The 15,215-nt window shown below is 35.0% G+C and overlaps 1 protein-coding gene across 5 annotated transcripts in view; it reads right to left on the reverse strand.

Moving 5' to 3' along the window:
- Nucleotides 1-15,215, reverse strand: part of MTDH (metadherin) — a 58,289-nt gene that overhangs the window by 18,064 nt on the left and 25,010 nt on the right. For 2 of the 5 annotated variants that reach the window (XM_082722799.1, XM_082722801.1), the window contains exons 3-8: nucleotides 14,881-14,965; nucleotides 14,011-14,187; nucleotides 12,537-12,602; nucleotides 10,940-11,176; nucleotides 8,282-8,368; nucleotides 6,008-6,106 (exon numbers count right to left, since the gene is read on the reverse strand). In XM_082722799.1, the coding sequence (XP_082578925.1) occupies nucleotides 6,008-6,106; nucleotides 8,282-8,368; nucleotides 10,940-11,176; nucleotides 12,537-12,602; nucleotides 14,011-14,187; nucleotides 14,881-14,965 (751 nt within the window). The remainder of the gene's footprint in view (nucleotides 1-6,007; nucleotides 6,107-8,281; nucleotides 8,369-10,939; nucleotides 11,177-12,536; nucleotides 12,603-14,010; nucleotides 14,188-14,880; nucleotides 14,966-15,215) is intronic. The other 3 variants (XM_082722800.1, XM_082722803.1, XM_082722802.1) reach the window with 2 other exon arrangements.

Consider the following 15,215-nt stretch of genomic DNA (forward strand, 5'->3'; position numbering starts at 1 on the left):
ATATGTAATTTCTATTTCTAAAAATTTCCTATTTTTTTTTAAATAATTACTTTATGACTTTTAATGGCTGTAACCCCTTCTTACTTTAATATTTAATCTGTACCTTCTTACGTTTTCCAGATTATTCAATGCTACTTTGATAATTCCAAAATATTCAAGTCATATTCAGGGCTTCTATCATCTACCCTCAAGAGTAAATTTTTATTCCAGACTTTTAGATTCCTTTCTTTCACTCTAGAAGGCAAAGAATTTTACCTCCTTTGGGAAGCTATCACTTGCTTATTCTATAAAGGGTAAAATAGTCTTTGGTTTTATCGTGGTTAAGCAGCTCTCAAAGTCAATTCTTCTCTCCTCTTCCTGGATTTCAGAAATGCTTCCATATCTATTTCTGCAATCACTACTTACAGCCAGGTTTCATTTCCAGTGGTTTAAAGATGATAGGAGTTAAGCTCTATTTCTAAATGGAGAACAAGTAATTCCAGCAGTGCTTTTTTTTGAAAAATCCAAGCTTTTTCTATTAATGTCAAATGCTACTTTTATTAACTACTGAATTCTTTCACATACACTTCAGTCTGTTTCTGGAATTTCTATCCTATTTCACTGATATATTCTTGGGATGGTGTGCCTTATGTAACTCTGTATTCCATTTTAGTAACTTGAATGACATCTGCCTGATTCTTATTTTCTTTGCTATTCTTATTTCTTTATGTGAACTCTAATATTTTTATTTAAACAGGAGGTGTTATGATACCTCATGAAGGCTTTAAAAACCTGTGTTTTGGAAGAATATAATGACCTGAGAAAATGCTCACAGAAAAAAAATAGACAAAACTGTCTTTAAAACATGATCCCAAATTTATATGAGAAAGAGATTGAAGAAAATAATATAGTAACAAGAGATATATCTTAATAGTGGAATTACAGAAATTTCACCTTATTAAGCACTTAATATATACTAGAATTTGAGCTGGGTAGGTACTAGACATACAAAAATTAGTACAATATACTCCCTCACCCCCCCTCTACCAACATGGAGCTCCTGGTCTTATCTATTCAGAGATGAAAATAGGTAAGTACAAGAGACATTTACATACAGAGTGAGACTTTCTGTCACAGGTGTATGGAAAGGGAGAAGAAGGGCTAAACTAGTAGAGGATGGAGAGAGACTGAAAACATAAGAATTGATAGTCTAGTGGAGGAAAAACATGGAACAAGTGATGACAACCATGAAGTATGTTACAATAAAGGAAATCCCTTCCTAATTTTACTACCATGAGCAGGAATGCACAGGCAGAACACAGTATTAACACAGGGGTTAAGAGCATGGAGCTTGGAGTCGACCAGATCTACATCTGAATATTGATCTACCACTTTCTAACTGTGATATGGGTCAAATTTCATTATCTTCGTGGGTTATACACTTAACTCTACAGGATGGCTGAGAAGATTATACTAGATAAACCTAAAGCAGTGCTTTAGCAATGCAGTATGTGCTCAATGAACGGTAGGTGCCGCGTTTATGTAGCACTGAGGACATTAACAAGAGAGCCAGTTTCTAAGCTACCAGGCATACACAACTAAGAATTTCTTTTTTTCTTTCTTTTTTTTTTTTTTTAAAGATTTCATTTATTTATTTGACAGAGAAAGACAGTGAGAGAGGGAACACAGCAGGGGGAGTGGAAGAGGGAGAAGAAGGCTTCCCGCAGAGCAGGGAGCCCAATGTGGGGCTCAATCCTAGAACCCTAGGATCATGATTCAAGCCAAAGGCAGAAGCTTGACTGAGCCACCCCGGCACCCCGAAAAATTTCTTACAATCCCAATAAATCTCTCAGTAAGATACATTTGGTGTGTCATAATGCAGAAATCATTTTTACAAGTATAGAGACATCTAGTAGACATCTGGAACCAACTGCTCATCTTACATTAAGCATTCATTAACAATACTGTTAGGAGACCTGAATGTCACAGGTTTTGTTTAAACCTTACAAATAAGAAATGCAGATTTGGAAAACTGCTCTCCATAAGCCAGGTCTCTAAGGCTGCTGGCTGGAAACGACACTTTATTTTCTTTTATAAGAAAAAAAGTTTACATAGGTGGATGGGCAATACACTAACATAAAATATTTTCTTAATAAACATGGTGGTGTGGAGGGATAACAGGTAAATATCTAGTAAAGTATTTCATAACATTACTTTTTCAAAGGCTTAGATAACCAAAAAGGTTGGGGAATGACAGCAACCTATGGTTTAACTTCTATAAGAACATTAAGAGAAGCACAAATCTCTATTGGCTTTATAAAGGTATACGGTGATTTTTTTCCAGGTTTATTGATTTCAGGCTTGTTTGCTTGTTTTTGTATTAATTGGGATCAAATATAACTACTTCATAAATCAAGAGATCACCTTAACATAAAAGTTGTCACCAGGAGACTTCTAAACACATAATTCTTAAGATTCATGGGCCTAATATGCTAATAAAACTTCCTTTAAGGAAACTATGCAGTATAGTTTAATTCACTGGATAGTTTTCTCCATTTATAAACAGATTAACTTTTCATTTCTCAAAACTCTCCTATTGGTATGCAGATATCTTTTCAAACAGCTGTATTAGTGTCTTTTCAAAATGGTAAGGGACTTTAATGTTTTAGGTTTAAGCATCTCATAGCTAATCACTTATTTTATCTCAGTTAAAAAAAATGGCTGTCAGTCATTTTTGGTCATAACTTATTTTAGTATTAACTTTAGTTCAACAAAACAACTATGTTAGAAAGACTCTAGTGTTCAGACAGTACTACTCCACTGAGTAGACAAATGTTGCCCCAGAAGAATATCAATAGCACCATAGCACTGATTGAATATTTACTGTATAATCAGGCAGTGTTCTAGGTGCTATATATATATTTTATCATTTAATTCTCTCACAGCTGTGGGAGAAGTAGTATTCTTTTTACAAATGATGAAACTGAGGCATACAATGACCACGCTACGCACCTGTCTAAGGGTAAAGGCTAAGTATTCAAACCCAAGCAGTTGGTCCTCAAACTCTTGCTCTTAACCCCTTAACTATGCTGCAGCAAATTCATTTGCTCTGGCGTGCCAACAAAAACAAAATCCTATCAAAATCGGACTCGTTACAGGGGTTATGATGATGTTCCTTTACAAAGATCAAGACAACTAATAAAATCAACATTCTCTTTAAAAAAATGTTATCTTGGGGGCGCCTGGGTGGCTCAGTGGATTAAAGCCTCTGCCTTCGGCTCAGGTCATGATCCCAGAGTCCTGGGATCGAGCCCCGCATCGGGCTCTCTGCTCGGCAGAGAGCCTGCTTCCTCCTCTCTCTCTGCCTGCCTCTCTGCCTACTTGTGATCTCTCTCTGTCAAATAAATAAACAAAATCTTTAAAAAAAAAAAAAAAATGTTATCTTGGGGCACCTGGGTGGTTCAGTCGGTTAAGTGGCTGCTTTCGGCTCAGGTCATGATCCCAGAGTCCTGGGATCAAGACCCACGTCGGGCTCCCTGCTTGGTGGAGAGCCTGCTTCTCCCTCTCCCTCTGCCTGCTGCTCTGCCTACTTGTGCTCTCTATCTCTCCGTCAAATAAATAAATAAAATCTTAAAAAATGAATTAAAAAAATGTTATCTTCTGTAGTTTAGAATCAACTTTATATTCAAGCATTTGGGTAAATTCAATGCCTTTTTGTCAGGTAATGATGTTTATGCCTCAAACCAGATGGTCAGTATCTTAATCAGATGACACTACTATATGTAAAGCTAGCGTATGTGTGTACATTCACACACACATACACATACTCTGTGGATTAGTTATCTCAAATACTGAGTCACGCATCTTATAAATTTAGAAGGAATAATTAAGTTCATGGAGTATCAAAATTAGCCACATTAAAGATGATAACACAAAAAATAAAATTCACAGAGAAAAATGAGGTTAAAACAGAGACTTTGGACTTAAAAGACTTCCAACAGCCTAACCACTGAAAGACAGTGTTTCTGATACTTTTATTTTGCAATAGTGTCCTGTGGATATATGCTTTTTCTTCAGTCTTTTATATTAGCAGCCAATCGTGTTTTCCATGTCATTAAGAACTCTAAAATGGATAAAAGTGGAGTTACTCTGTGCAGGCAGGGAAACCTAGAGCCCTGATGGCTTGGATGTTCTCCGCCTCAGCCCCCAGTTGCCTCGCTGCTCTTCTCTAGCATTCCTATAATCGCTCTTCAATTCTATTCTGCACAAAGCTGACCATTCTTCCCAAAGTACAGACTTTTCCCCCCCATAATCGTTATCTTCACATCCTGTAATACCTTAGGGATTTACACGGTACTGTTTAATCTGCAAAAAGCTTTTTTTTTTTTTTTAAAGATTTTATTTATTTATTTGACAGAGAGAAATTACAAGTAGACGGAAAGGCAGGCAGAGAGAGAGGGAAGCAGGCTCCCCGCTGAGCAGAGAACCCGATGCGGGACTCGATCCCAGGACCCTGAGATCATGACCCGAGCCGAAGGCAGCGGCTTAACCCACTGAGCCACCCAGGCGCCCTGCAAAAAGCTTTGATGTTCATTCATTACCACATTAAAACCTCACAACGATCTACAGAAGTAGATAGGACAGATTATTTGCTCCATCTTACAGCTCAATTATCCAGATTCCAAGGTAAGTGCTGAAGTCCAAGCCATAGGAGGTACTATGTATTAAAGTAAGGACTAGAAGTAGGAAATACATTCCCAGGTAGCACGCCAACCCCACTTCCCTAATCTTTAGCCAGCAATTCAAGGCTTTTTATGGCCTCATCTACCCTTTCCAGCTCACTTCCTTTAATCTGCAAGAATTGTGCTTCAGTGAATGTGTAGAGACTAAGTAGTCTACAGACTACTTTTTTGTACTGCATTGCAAATTTACCTCCGTGATTACAATGATCACTAAGGCTGGACCATGTGGTAAGATTTTAAGAGCATAAACTCTGGTGTCAGACTACCCAAGTCTGATACCATTTCCTCCACTAGCTGTGTGTAGGTTAGGTAAGTTTCCTTTGCCTCAGTTTCTTCATCTGGAAAGTGTGGGGAAAACACAGATACCTCGTAGAACTGGTGTAACCATTAAAATAATCTAATAAAATGCACAAGACTTAGACCAGTGCCTGGTACAGTCAGCTATTTGCTTTTCTTATCATTATTACTACTGAACACCTGTGTTTTGTAAAGCACTGCACTAGGTACTGAGGCTCCAGGAGTAATGGGAAGTTCCTAGTTTTAGAGAGTTTCATTTCAACTCTACTTGAAGAAACACAAGATATTCTTCAAGAATTTCTACCCCCACACATGCTGACCAAACAGTGGAGAAGTCCACAAGGTAACAAATGCTAAATAAATAAAAGGATGGCTGTAAAAATTCTGAGAAAGGAGTACATTTTGAGGTTTGAAGTTGCAGGGGAAAAAAATCTTATCAGTTGTTTTTTTTTTTTTTTAAGGTGAAGATGGCGTAAGTTCTCTGAACATAAAATCCATCTTCTTTTCTCTTCCTTTTTTTTTTTAAAAAACAAAAACAAAAACAACAACAACAAAAAACTAACTCTTGTTTTTAACCTTCCTAAGATTCCAGTGGGAATCAGGCTAAGAAAATGATTTTATAATACGAAACTTGCATTACCTCACAAATTGAAAGCCATTCCTATATATTATATTCATTCTATTAGACTAAAGTTAAGAGAAGCAGAACATTCATTTAAAACAAAAAAATTTAAAATAAAAACTACAGAGCAACTATAAGAAAACATCATGTTTAAATATTGCCTCAATCACAAAAAGTATAAATTTAAATTCTACAGATATTCAATCATCAGTTTACAAGTAGTATACACATTTAGTATTAAATTATATTACTATGGCCTAAGAGGTGAAAATTAGGATTAAAATTAAAACATAAAGCATGAATTTAGGGTGCTAGAAAGAAAATTCTGAAAAAACAAAAACAAAAACATAATTTTAAAAGGACATACTTAACCCAGACCATTCATCATCGATATAGGGTTGATTACGGCTAACATCCCACTGATAATCAGAAGTGGTAGAATGAGAAACTGGCTCAGCAGTAGACCCTTAAATGAAAACGAATGCAATAAAATTAAAAATGGAATTTTCTAATGATGCTTTATAACAATAGTTCTATACTTTGCACACGGAGTTTAATTTTTTTTTTCCCCTAAAAGGAAAAATTCAGACATTAGAAAAAGAGTTAAGGAAAAGTAGAATTGAGGGTAATTTCAGATTAAGCATAATTCACTTGATTGAATTAACTGATTGGATAGTATATATTGTCCTTAGTATCAATCCACTAAATTTAGTCTTTTATAATACCTATTTTAAACTGATAATCTACAAATTTCAAGGTGAAAAAAAGTTCTTTTATTTTTTTCTTAATGAAAAATAAAAAAGCATAAAAGAAATCCTGAATGTTTCAGGATATGCCTATAACCTGAGAGAACCTTAAGAGAGAGCTAGAAAATACCTGGGGGTTTGCGGGAATGTTCTGCCTAAGAAAAAGCTAAAGAAACATGATTATCTAGAGAGGTGACACAGAGGGAAGGGAAGCTGGTGGTTCAGAGATCAAGTTACGTTCAGGTGCACTTAAAGAGAAGAGACTATTATCTTCTAAGTTCCTTCTGTCTTCATTTTTGGGGAGGAGGTGGGGTGAGAATGGGGTCACACCATCTTTAGAATCTGATGAAAGCTGTGACGGACTACTGTCCAGAACTTACACAAAATTTTGCAGATAATTTTGGGGGCACAGAAATTCATCGGTACCAGGTCAAAAATCCTTGTTCTACAGCTATAAATTCATTTTAGAATGCAAACATAAAAGCAGGGATTCTCCTTCAGGGATACCTATACCCCAGACCTTCTGAATCAGAATTCCCACATGTACTAAAATCCTTGGGAGACTCTGATACTCACTTTGGATTCAGAGCCACTGATACAAAGAAATGGTTAAGAAAACCAGTTACCATAAAAGACTTATATACACTTATGACCTCTTATAAAAGTCCTTCCTAACTTACACGTTTTCACCTGGTTAAAGATGATCTTACCAGCCTTCTACTAATATAATGGCTTGTTGCACACTTAAAATAGTTACATATTTTTAAATATAAATTTAAACAAGTAGAATAACACTATAAACTCATGTATTATTAGCATATTAGCTGCCTATAAGCACCAGAGTAACATTACTGCTATTTCCTTAGTAGCCCATGCTGCTTTCTCTTTCCCTGAATATATGAAGAGAAGAGCATCTGTGCTGTGCCAAGTCATCAAATGAAAGGCAATTAATTCCTATCTCTGGAACTGAAATGTAGTCTATGAGAGCAAGGGGTTGGCAAACTACGACCCACAGGCCAAATGCAAACACTCCCTTTTTGTGTGACCCATGAGCCATGATCAGTTTTTATATTTACAAATGACTTTAAAAAAATCGAAAGAATAGTATTTCAAAACCAGACACAGCCATCTGTTCATGTATTCTCTCTGGCTGCCTTCCGGCTATAGTATCAGAACTAAGTAGTTCCGCAGAGACAGCAGGGCCCACAAAGCCTAAAATACTTATTACTGTGCCCTTAGAAAAAAAGTCTGCTGACCTCTCATTCTAGTGACTCCAGACACTGTGGAGCTACCTAATTAGTAAACTGGGTCCATGAATTCCACAGTGAACAAAAGGTTACAAGCTAAACACCTCCCACATTTATGTAGTATTTGTTAAGTACATTGGACTTCTTTATGATTAATAAAAGGCACCTCCATTTAAGTAATGCTGAAATGATAACAGATTATTAGTAACACTGTATTTTCTAAATCAACAGATACTCTAAGTAGAGTTATTATGTGAGGGTCTATATAACCTAAAAGGCTTACATGTAAACTCATGATGAGTAAAGGTAAAAATAGAAATTGCAAGCAGAAGTACGGTAGAAATACGCTAGTAACAGAAAAGTATCATGAGCCTGAAGGGAAGGCCTTCTCTTTTTATTTGTCTGTGTGCCAAAGAACTTTCAGTAATGTTAGGCCACAGAATCTAACTATCTTCACAAGAGAAAGGAACCAAGCCACCTATAGTTAAGAATTTAGGTCTTCTTTTCTTCCCTTTTATTAAGGCCTCTGCTACTTTATCTATTATTTATGTTGATAGCAGTACTTGACTATTTTTCAAATAGCATGAGCTAAAAAGAATTTAAACAGAAATTCTTTTGTTAACTAAATGAAAGACTGTTTTCACATACCAGAAACAGCAGAGTTAAGTGTGAGAGATGCAAAAGAAGAATTCTGTTCAGAGGTATTCATTCCCCTATCCACACTAGACCAAGCAGCTGTTAAAATAAAGAACGTCACTTGGAACCTTCAATTTGCAAAAGAAAAGTTGAAAGATACGTACAGATTTAAACTATGATAATAATATTTAAAGATAACCTTAGAAATTAGGACAATACAGCAATAGCTTCTATTTACTGGATGTCTATTATAGGCCAAGCTCTTCATACCAAACACTAATCCTTAGTGTAAGCATGCTAGGCATAATTTCAGAGTAGTTAAGGTACTTTCTGACAGCCAAAAAACAGCTGACCCATGACTGGAACTTAAGCTGATTTCCAAAGCCTATGTCTTTCTCTACTTTAGCAAGCTACCTTATTATTTACCATAATTATGCTACAACTTGGAGCCAGGCACTGCACTTGGTACTTGACATTCATTACAGCCAATCCTCACAACTATTAAAATAGGAGGTTCATACATTGGACTTCTTTATGATTAAAAAACTAAGGTTAAAAAAGCTAAGCCTGATTTCCATAAAAGTTATTATGTGGGAAAACAGGGATTCATTCCAAATAGGTCCATTTCTACTAGTCCACACTCATTCCACTGTATTATACTATTTCCTCAACATTTTCAAGATCTTTCTTACAAACATAAATGAGTATTTTAAGCAATATATATATATATCCATGAGACCAGTCACACCAGTCTTTTCTTAGAGATTCACTATAAACCCAATTTAATATAGTTCCATTTCAATTTCAACAAAGGTACAAATCCACCCAGGAAGGAACTCTAACCTGATGCTTAATTTTATCTGTAGCAACCACTAAGCAGATACCATCTAATTTATGTCCTAATTAGGAAAATGCTACATAGCTTTTATAAGTAAATTGCAAATATCTGAAAAGGCCATAGTTTTTAACATTACTTGATAAAAATCTGATGATCTTTTGTTAAATATGACATTTCTGCTTTCCTCACTATGGAAAATGAGGCTGGGAATGAGGGACTGTCTTCTTCCAAACAAATTTTGGTATTTCTACACAATTTCTGGACATTTCAAGGAAGAACAAACTTAAAAATAATTGTCAGTAGATCTAGAGTTGGCTTCTTGGGGACAATAGTCAACTTGAGTCTTCTTAGATTTAAAAGTGATGGGAAAAGCAAATAACGCTGGGAGAAAGTTTTTTCCACTTAACCACTAAAAACCCTGTAGTGTCTATCACTCTCCCAAATAAAAGAACTAAAACAAAAGTATCTGCAACAAGCACAACAGAAAAAAGTGTACATTTAATATACAAAGAATTACAACTTGATTAAAAAAAAACAAACAAACAAGAGGCCGTTAGACAAATGGGCGAAGAACATGAATAGACAATTCATAAAATAGAAATGATCAAGAAAGTTGTGAAAAATATTCAACCTTGTTACTGATTTTAAAAAGTTAACCAGAACAATTTATGTATTTTGTATCAAGTTAGAAAAGATTTTTTAAATAAGAATACCCAGTCTTGGTCAGCACATGATAAATGGCACTCATATTGATGCTGACAATTTAGCATCACTAATTGATGCTAAATTAGAACTACTCTCTTAGAAAATACTTTGTCAACATGTCATAGAGCACTGTATGTTTATAGTCCCTTAAACCCAGTAACATCACTCCCAAGACTCTATGCTAAAGAAATAACCCAAAATATAGTCAATTCAATGTTATTTACAATGGTTAAAAAACAGAAAAAATTTTTTTGATATTGTGGGAATAGCTGAATAATTTATATGCTATGCTTATATGATATAGGGCTTTCAAATAAATAAAATACAAATAGGAAAATGTTTATGTTACTATATTAAGTGTGTGTGTGTAGGGGGGGACATAAAATTGCATATCCATTTTAGATTATGTAAAACAAAACAAAAACAAAACAAAACCCAAAAAAACTACACGGGAAAAAAAGACCATTAAAAAATAAAAAAACAGTGGTTGTCACTGGGTGGTGTGAGAACAGTGCGGTTTTCCTTCTCTTTAGTTTTCCATATTAAACATGGACTTTTCTGTAACACACACACACACACACACACACACACACACCACACACACACACACACACACTGGAATTTAAGTTGCTTTTTATTTGATAGCTTTCAACAAGAATAAACTTCTCAATTACTGTCTGTATCTTTAAAACCAAAGAGGAAAAATTAATTATAAAAAGGCATTTTGTAGACTGTGAAACAGTATAAAAGTGGATGCTGTAAACTTTTATTATTCTTATTTAAACTCAACAGAAAAACTGTTGAAATTAATTAAAAAGTCTGCTCACACATTACATTTATAACATTACCAAAAACACACAATTATACCCCTTAGTTATACTGATAATTGGATGATAATCAGATAAAAAGTATGTCAGAACACTAAGTAAAGCTACTACTGACTTTTTTAGTTCCCACTTTGCTCTATGTGAAGGATTTGAATGAGTTAGTTACTATTAGTTCTGTATAGCTTTACTCCTATTTTCTACTCATGGGTTTTTTTTTTTTTTTTTTCATTCCTCAAAAATTCAAAATGTACCAGAAAGAAGCAACTGTAAATGAACTTAAAAATTTCCAACACTTCTTACCAATGCCAGAAAATATTGAACGGTCACTCCAACTCCTTCCCCAGTCTTTTCCATTTGCATTAACATCTCCAGTGTCTTGGCCCCAGGCAGATGGCTCACTTTTCCTCTTGCCTGCAGAGGCAGGTGAAACAGAGTTCCACTTCTCCTCACCTGCACTGATCTGTGAGGAGAGTTTTACAGACTTTTCATTCCAGCCTCCTCCATTTACAGTGAGGTTTTCGTTCAATCCTGAAGAAACTTAAAGAAAAGAAAAGAAGGTTAAAAACTGATAAAACTGAGATATGTTCAAATTTCTCTGACTGCCTGGCTTATATTTATCACTCCTTTTATCTTCTACTGTCCCCTAAATAGCTTGAGCTTTAAAAATAAAAATGAAAACTCTTAAAAGTGACATGACCACCATGAATGACTTTTAATTTAAAAACTAAGAGTAGGCTTGAACTTTATATATTACTGATGCTTTCAACAGCAGAATGACTTGCTCAAAGAAAGTACAAAAGAGCAAACAGGAAAACAGCACATATTCTGCTGTACTCAGAATACTCACCCACTAAAAATATGAGCACTTCTCCTTAGTTACATGTTCTTTTCTTAAATATTTATACACACACGTATACACACACACACGAAGTATAAGGCAGTGATTCTGAAACCTGGCTGCACATTAAAATCAACTGAAAAACTTCTTAAAAGTAGACACTGGAGCCTCAGCCCAGACTAATTAAAATCAGAAGCTCTAAGGGTGCTTGGCTAGCTCAAGTCGGTAGAGCATGTAACTCTTAATCTTGGGGTTGTGAGTTCAAGACCCATGTTGGGTGCAGAGATTATTAAAAAAAATAAAAATAAAATTAAATCAGAGTATTTGTATGCTGGTACACGTATGTATGTGTGTGTGTCGGTTTTCAAAGCTTCCTAGATGACTATAATGTACAGCCAGGATTGAGAACCATGGGAATGAAAGGAAGCTGACAGGATTAAAACAAGCCTGAAACAAGAAGGTGCTTTTTCATTTCCGAGTTTATATTTTACTACCACACTTTTAGTTTTTAGGTAAGGTATACCACTCTACTTAATTCAGTCTTTACCATAAATGAGCAAATAAAATGTATTTTCTAATTGTGAAGCATGGTATAACTTCAGACTGTAGTCCCATTTATTGTAAAATATTTGATATCGTTAAGAATGCAATTTGAACAATTATAGGTTTAAGATTTTCTTCCCTTAATAAACAGGGGTAAAATATTTTATCCCATAAATGTTTACATTGAAACCAAGTCCTCCCCCACCCTAAAACTTTCTTTTCTCTATTGGCTTACACAATGCAAGCAAGAATAAAAATAGCATATAAACTATTACTAAAAAAATGTTTTTACATATGGGGAGAGGGAGAAACATACCAAAGACTGTTAGAAGTGGGAATGATTTTTCTTTTTATCCATTTTCCAAAATCTCTGGATTGTGATTATGTTACTTTAGTAATTAAAAATCATTTCTAAGCCTTTTTTTCCTTCTGTATCATTCATGTGAGGAAAGAGACATGTATACAAGTTTCTATTCTGATGGGCCTTCAATTTAAGTTACATGTAATTTCTCTCACCCTGAAGTGTAGAATCTCCTTTTCCAGACTTAAAGTTGCTAACTTGAACATTTAGATGAGAATCACCTGGTTGAAATAGAAATAAAATTTATTTAATACTAAATAGGCCACTATGCACATTAAATTAGGAGTTAACATACAAATTTATTTTCACTTATTAATTTTAAGAAATTATTTCTTCAAGTACTAAATTCTTATATTGGAAGAGAGTGTTACTCACAACATACTTGACATGTCCTTAAGGAACTATGTTCTATAGTTACCATATTCTTAGTCAACGAAAATGGCAATATAGGACCTGGAAAATCATTCAAGTATATGTGGAGTCTGCTGTTCTGTAATGTTTATGAGATTCTTTTAAATAGGAACTGGAGAACTGGGGCTTTGTAATTGGATTCAACTTTGCCACCTCTCAACAATGCCAGCTGCCTTTTCAATAATCCTGGAAGCAAATACATCCAACTTAAAAAGAACACTGCTAGTATTTGGGACCAGGACTTAGGAAATACGGCCAGGGGTACGGCAAGGGGTATGAAAACATACTGTAACAAAGATACCATTTCTCTGACACTAAAAAGCATTTAATGATTACAATGTATCAAAAAATCAGCAAGACACAGGATTGTCCTAGCAAGGAAGGCATGCACAAGACAGTGAAAAAGGGTCATCAACAGAAAGAAGCACTAAAGTATGGCTAATATGTTTAACAGTGAAAAAGCATAAATAGAAGTCATTGCTATATCAAAGCAATAAATTCCAGCAAGTCTTCAAGCAAAAAAGTAAAAGATAGCAAGACTAAGAAAGTGGCCTGGAGACAAATGCGGGGTGAGGAGGCAATTAATAAAAAGGTAAAGAAAGAAAAGTCAATGCCCAAGTTGAATGGTATCACTGCAGATGGCAATGTAAAGAGCTTTAGCTAAGAAGCCATCAGTATTGGATAGTGTGAGCACTTGAAATACTTGGGAAGAACATTAGCTCAACAACCTCGGAAGTTCCAGTCCAGCTTTATCAAACACGTATGGCATTCTCAAAAAGTCAGGGTGATAAGAAGTCCAGATAGAGCCTGCACTACCCAGAACATGCTTGCTTCATCTTGGAATGAAAGCATCCAACATGCAGGATTGGTGTCAATTTTATTTAATAAATGTCTTGTCCACTAAAAGAAACGGAGATGTAAAAGAGCTGGGGCGAAGCAACGCACACAAGAAAAAAAGGCAACATCATTTTCTCATGTGACTCAAGGCAGAAAGGCAATTTTAATTCAGCAGGCCATTCATTGGGCAGTACGGAACAATTAACACTGCTAGTTATCAAGTAAACCAGTATGTGGTCCACAGTGCTCTCACGAAGAAGGGTATATCAGCACAGTGATGTAAGCAGTTCAAAATAGTCAAATTTTGACAGAATGATATTTTGTACATCTGATTAAAAGGAGCTGGATTTGATGTATGACTCTTATGTTCCACCAATATACCTTTATTCTTCTTGGAACCAACAGGAAATGATGCAGTTGTAAGTTGCTCGGTGGTAACTGTGATGGTATTTTCTATCCCAGGGATAGTTGAATCCAATGAACCAGAATCAGTCTGCACCTTATCACGTTTACGCTGCTGTCGTTTCTCTCTGTGACTAATTTTAGTTTCCCAGGCTCCTGACATAGCCCCAGAAAAAAAAGTGTTATTCAGTAAAGGGGAAGACAAAAAGTTGTAGTTTTGAGGGGGGAAATGGGACAGGGCACATAAGATATCATGATAAATTTAGAGAGTAAGCTAAAACCCCAGAGTACTGATTATATTAATTTAATCTAAGAATTTATTCTAGTCCCAATATGTTGTGTTAGGCAGCTAACTGCCATTATTATTTATTCTGGTAATTTTTATCAACTGTCATCTATGATTTAGGAAAAATGAGAAATGTAAGTCATTCTGTATGTTTTTTTATCCTGCTGGAGAGAACGGAGAGTGTTATAAATAATTACTAGTAAGTGGGTTTATTTGGTGATGACAATAAAGGGCTTCCTAGGGATAGTGTATTTAAAAACAAGAGGGGGGAAAAGTCCAAATCAAAGAAACAAAGACAAAATAACTGCCCAAGACACTGAGCTAAACCTTAAATCTCAAGGTGGTTCCCTTCAGGAAAAGCACTATTAGATTCTTAAGTAATTTAGATTAAAAAAAAAAAAAAGTGTTTTCTAACAATGTCACAGATCTGTACATTAAAATCTGTAATTATTAAGAGAAAAGCTAGATACAAGATTAAGCGATACAAATGCAGCTCTTATATAATGTACCATGGTAAAAAAGGATTAAAAATTTTTCTATAGTCCTTTCACTTGCTCAAGTACCTTCATCAACTTCCTTTCCATCATGGCGTGAACTGTTTTGCACTGCTTTAGCATCTGATTTTGATTTCTTCTTATTTTTCTTTGACTGAAAGTAAAATAGAATGTTACTTAATACTTCATTATGTTTTTGAAAAGGTAGGAGTCAGTAAGATACATAATGAAATGTATGATGCTGACAACCAAAAAATTTAATATTTGGTTAAAAAACTTAACATTAAATGGCAATAATAATATGAGGTTACCATTTATTGAGTGGTTACTCTATGCTAAGTACTTTGCATTCATTTTCTTCATTCCCTAAAAAAACTCACTACAGAAGGTATTATTCCCATTTT

Source organism: Mustela nivalis, assembly GCF_964662115.1.
Source record: "Mustela nivalis genome assembly, chromosome: 2".
NCBI classification, from domain to species: Eukaryota; Metazoa; Chordata; class Mammalia; order Carnivora; family Mustelidae; genus Mustela; species Mustela nivalis.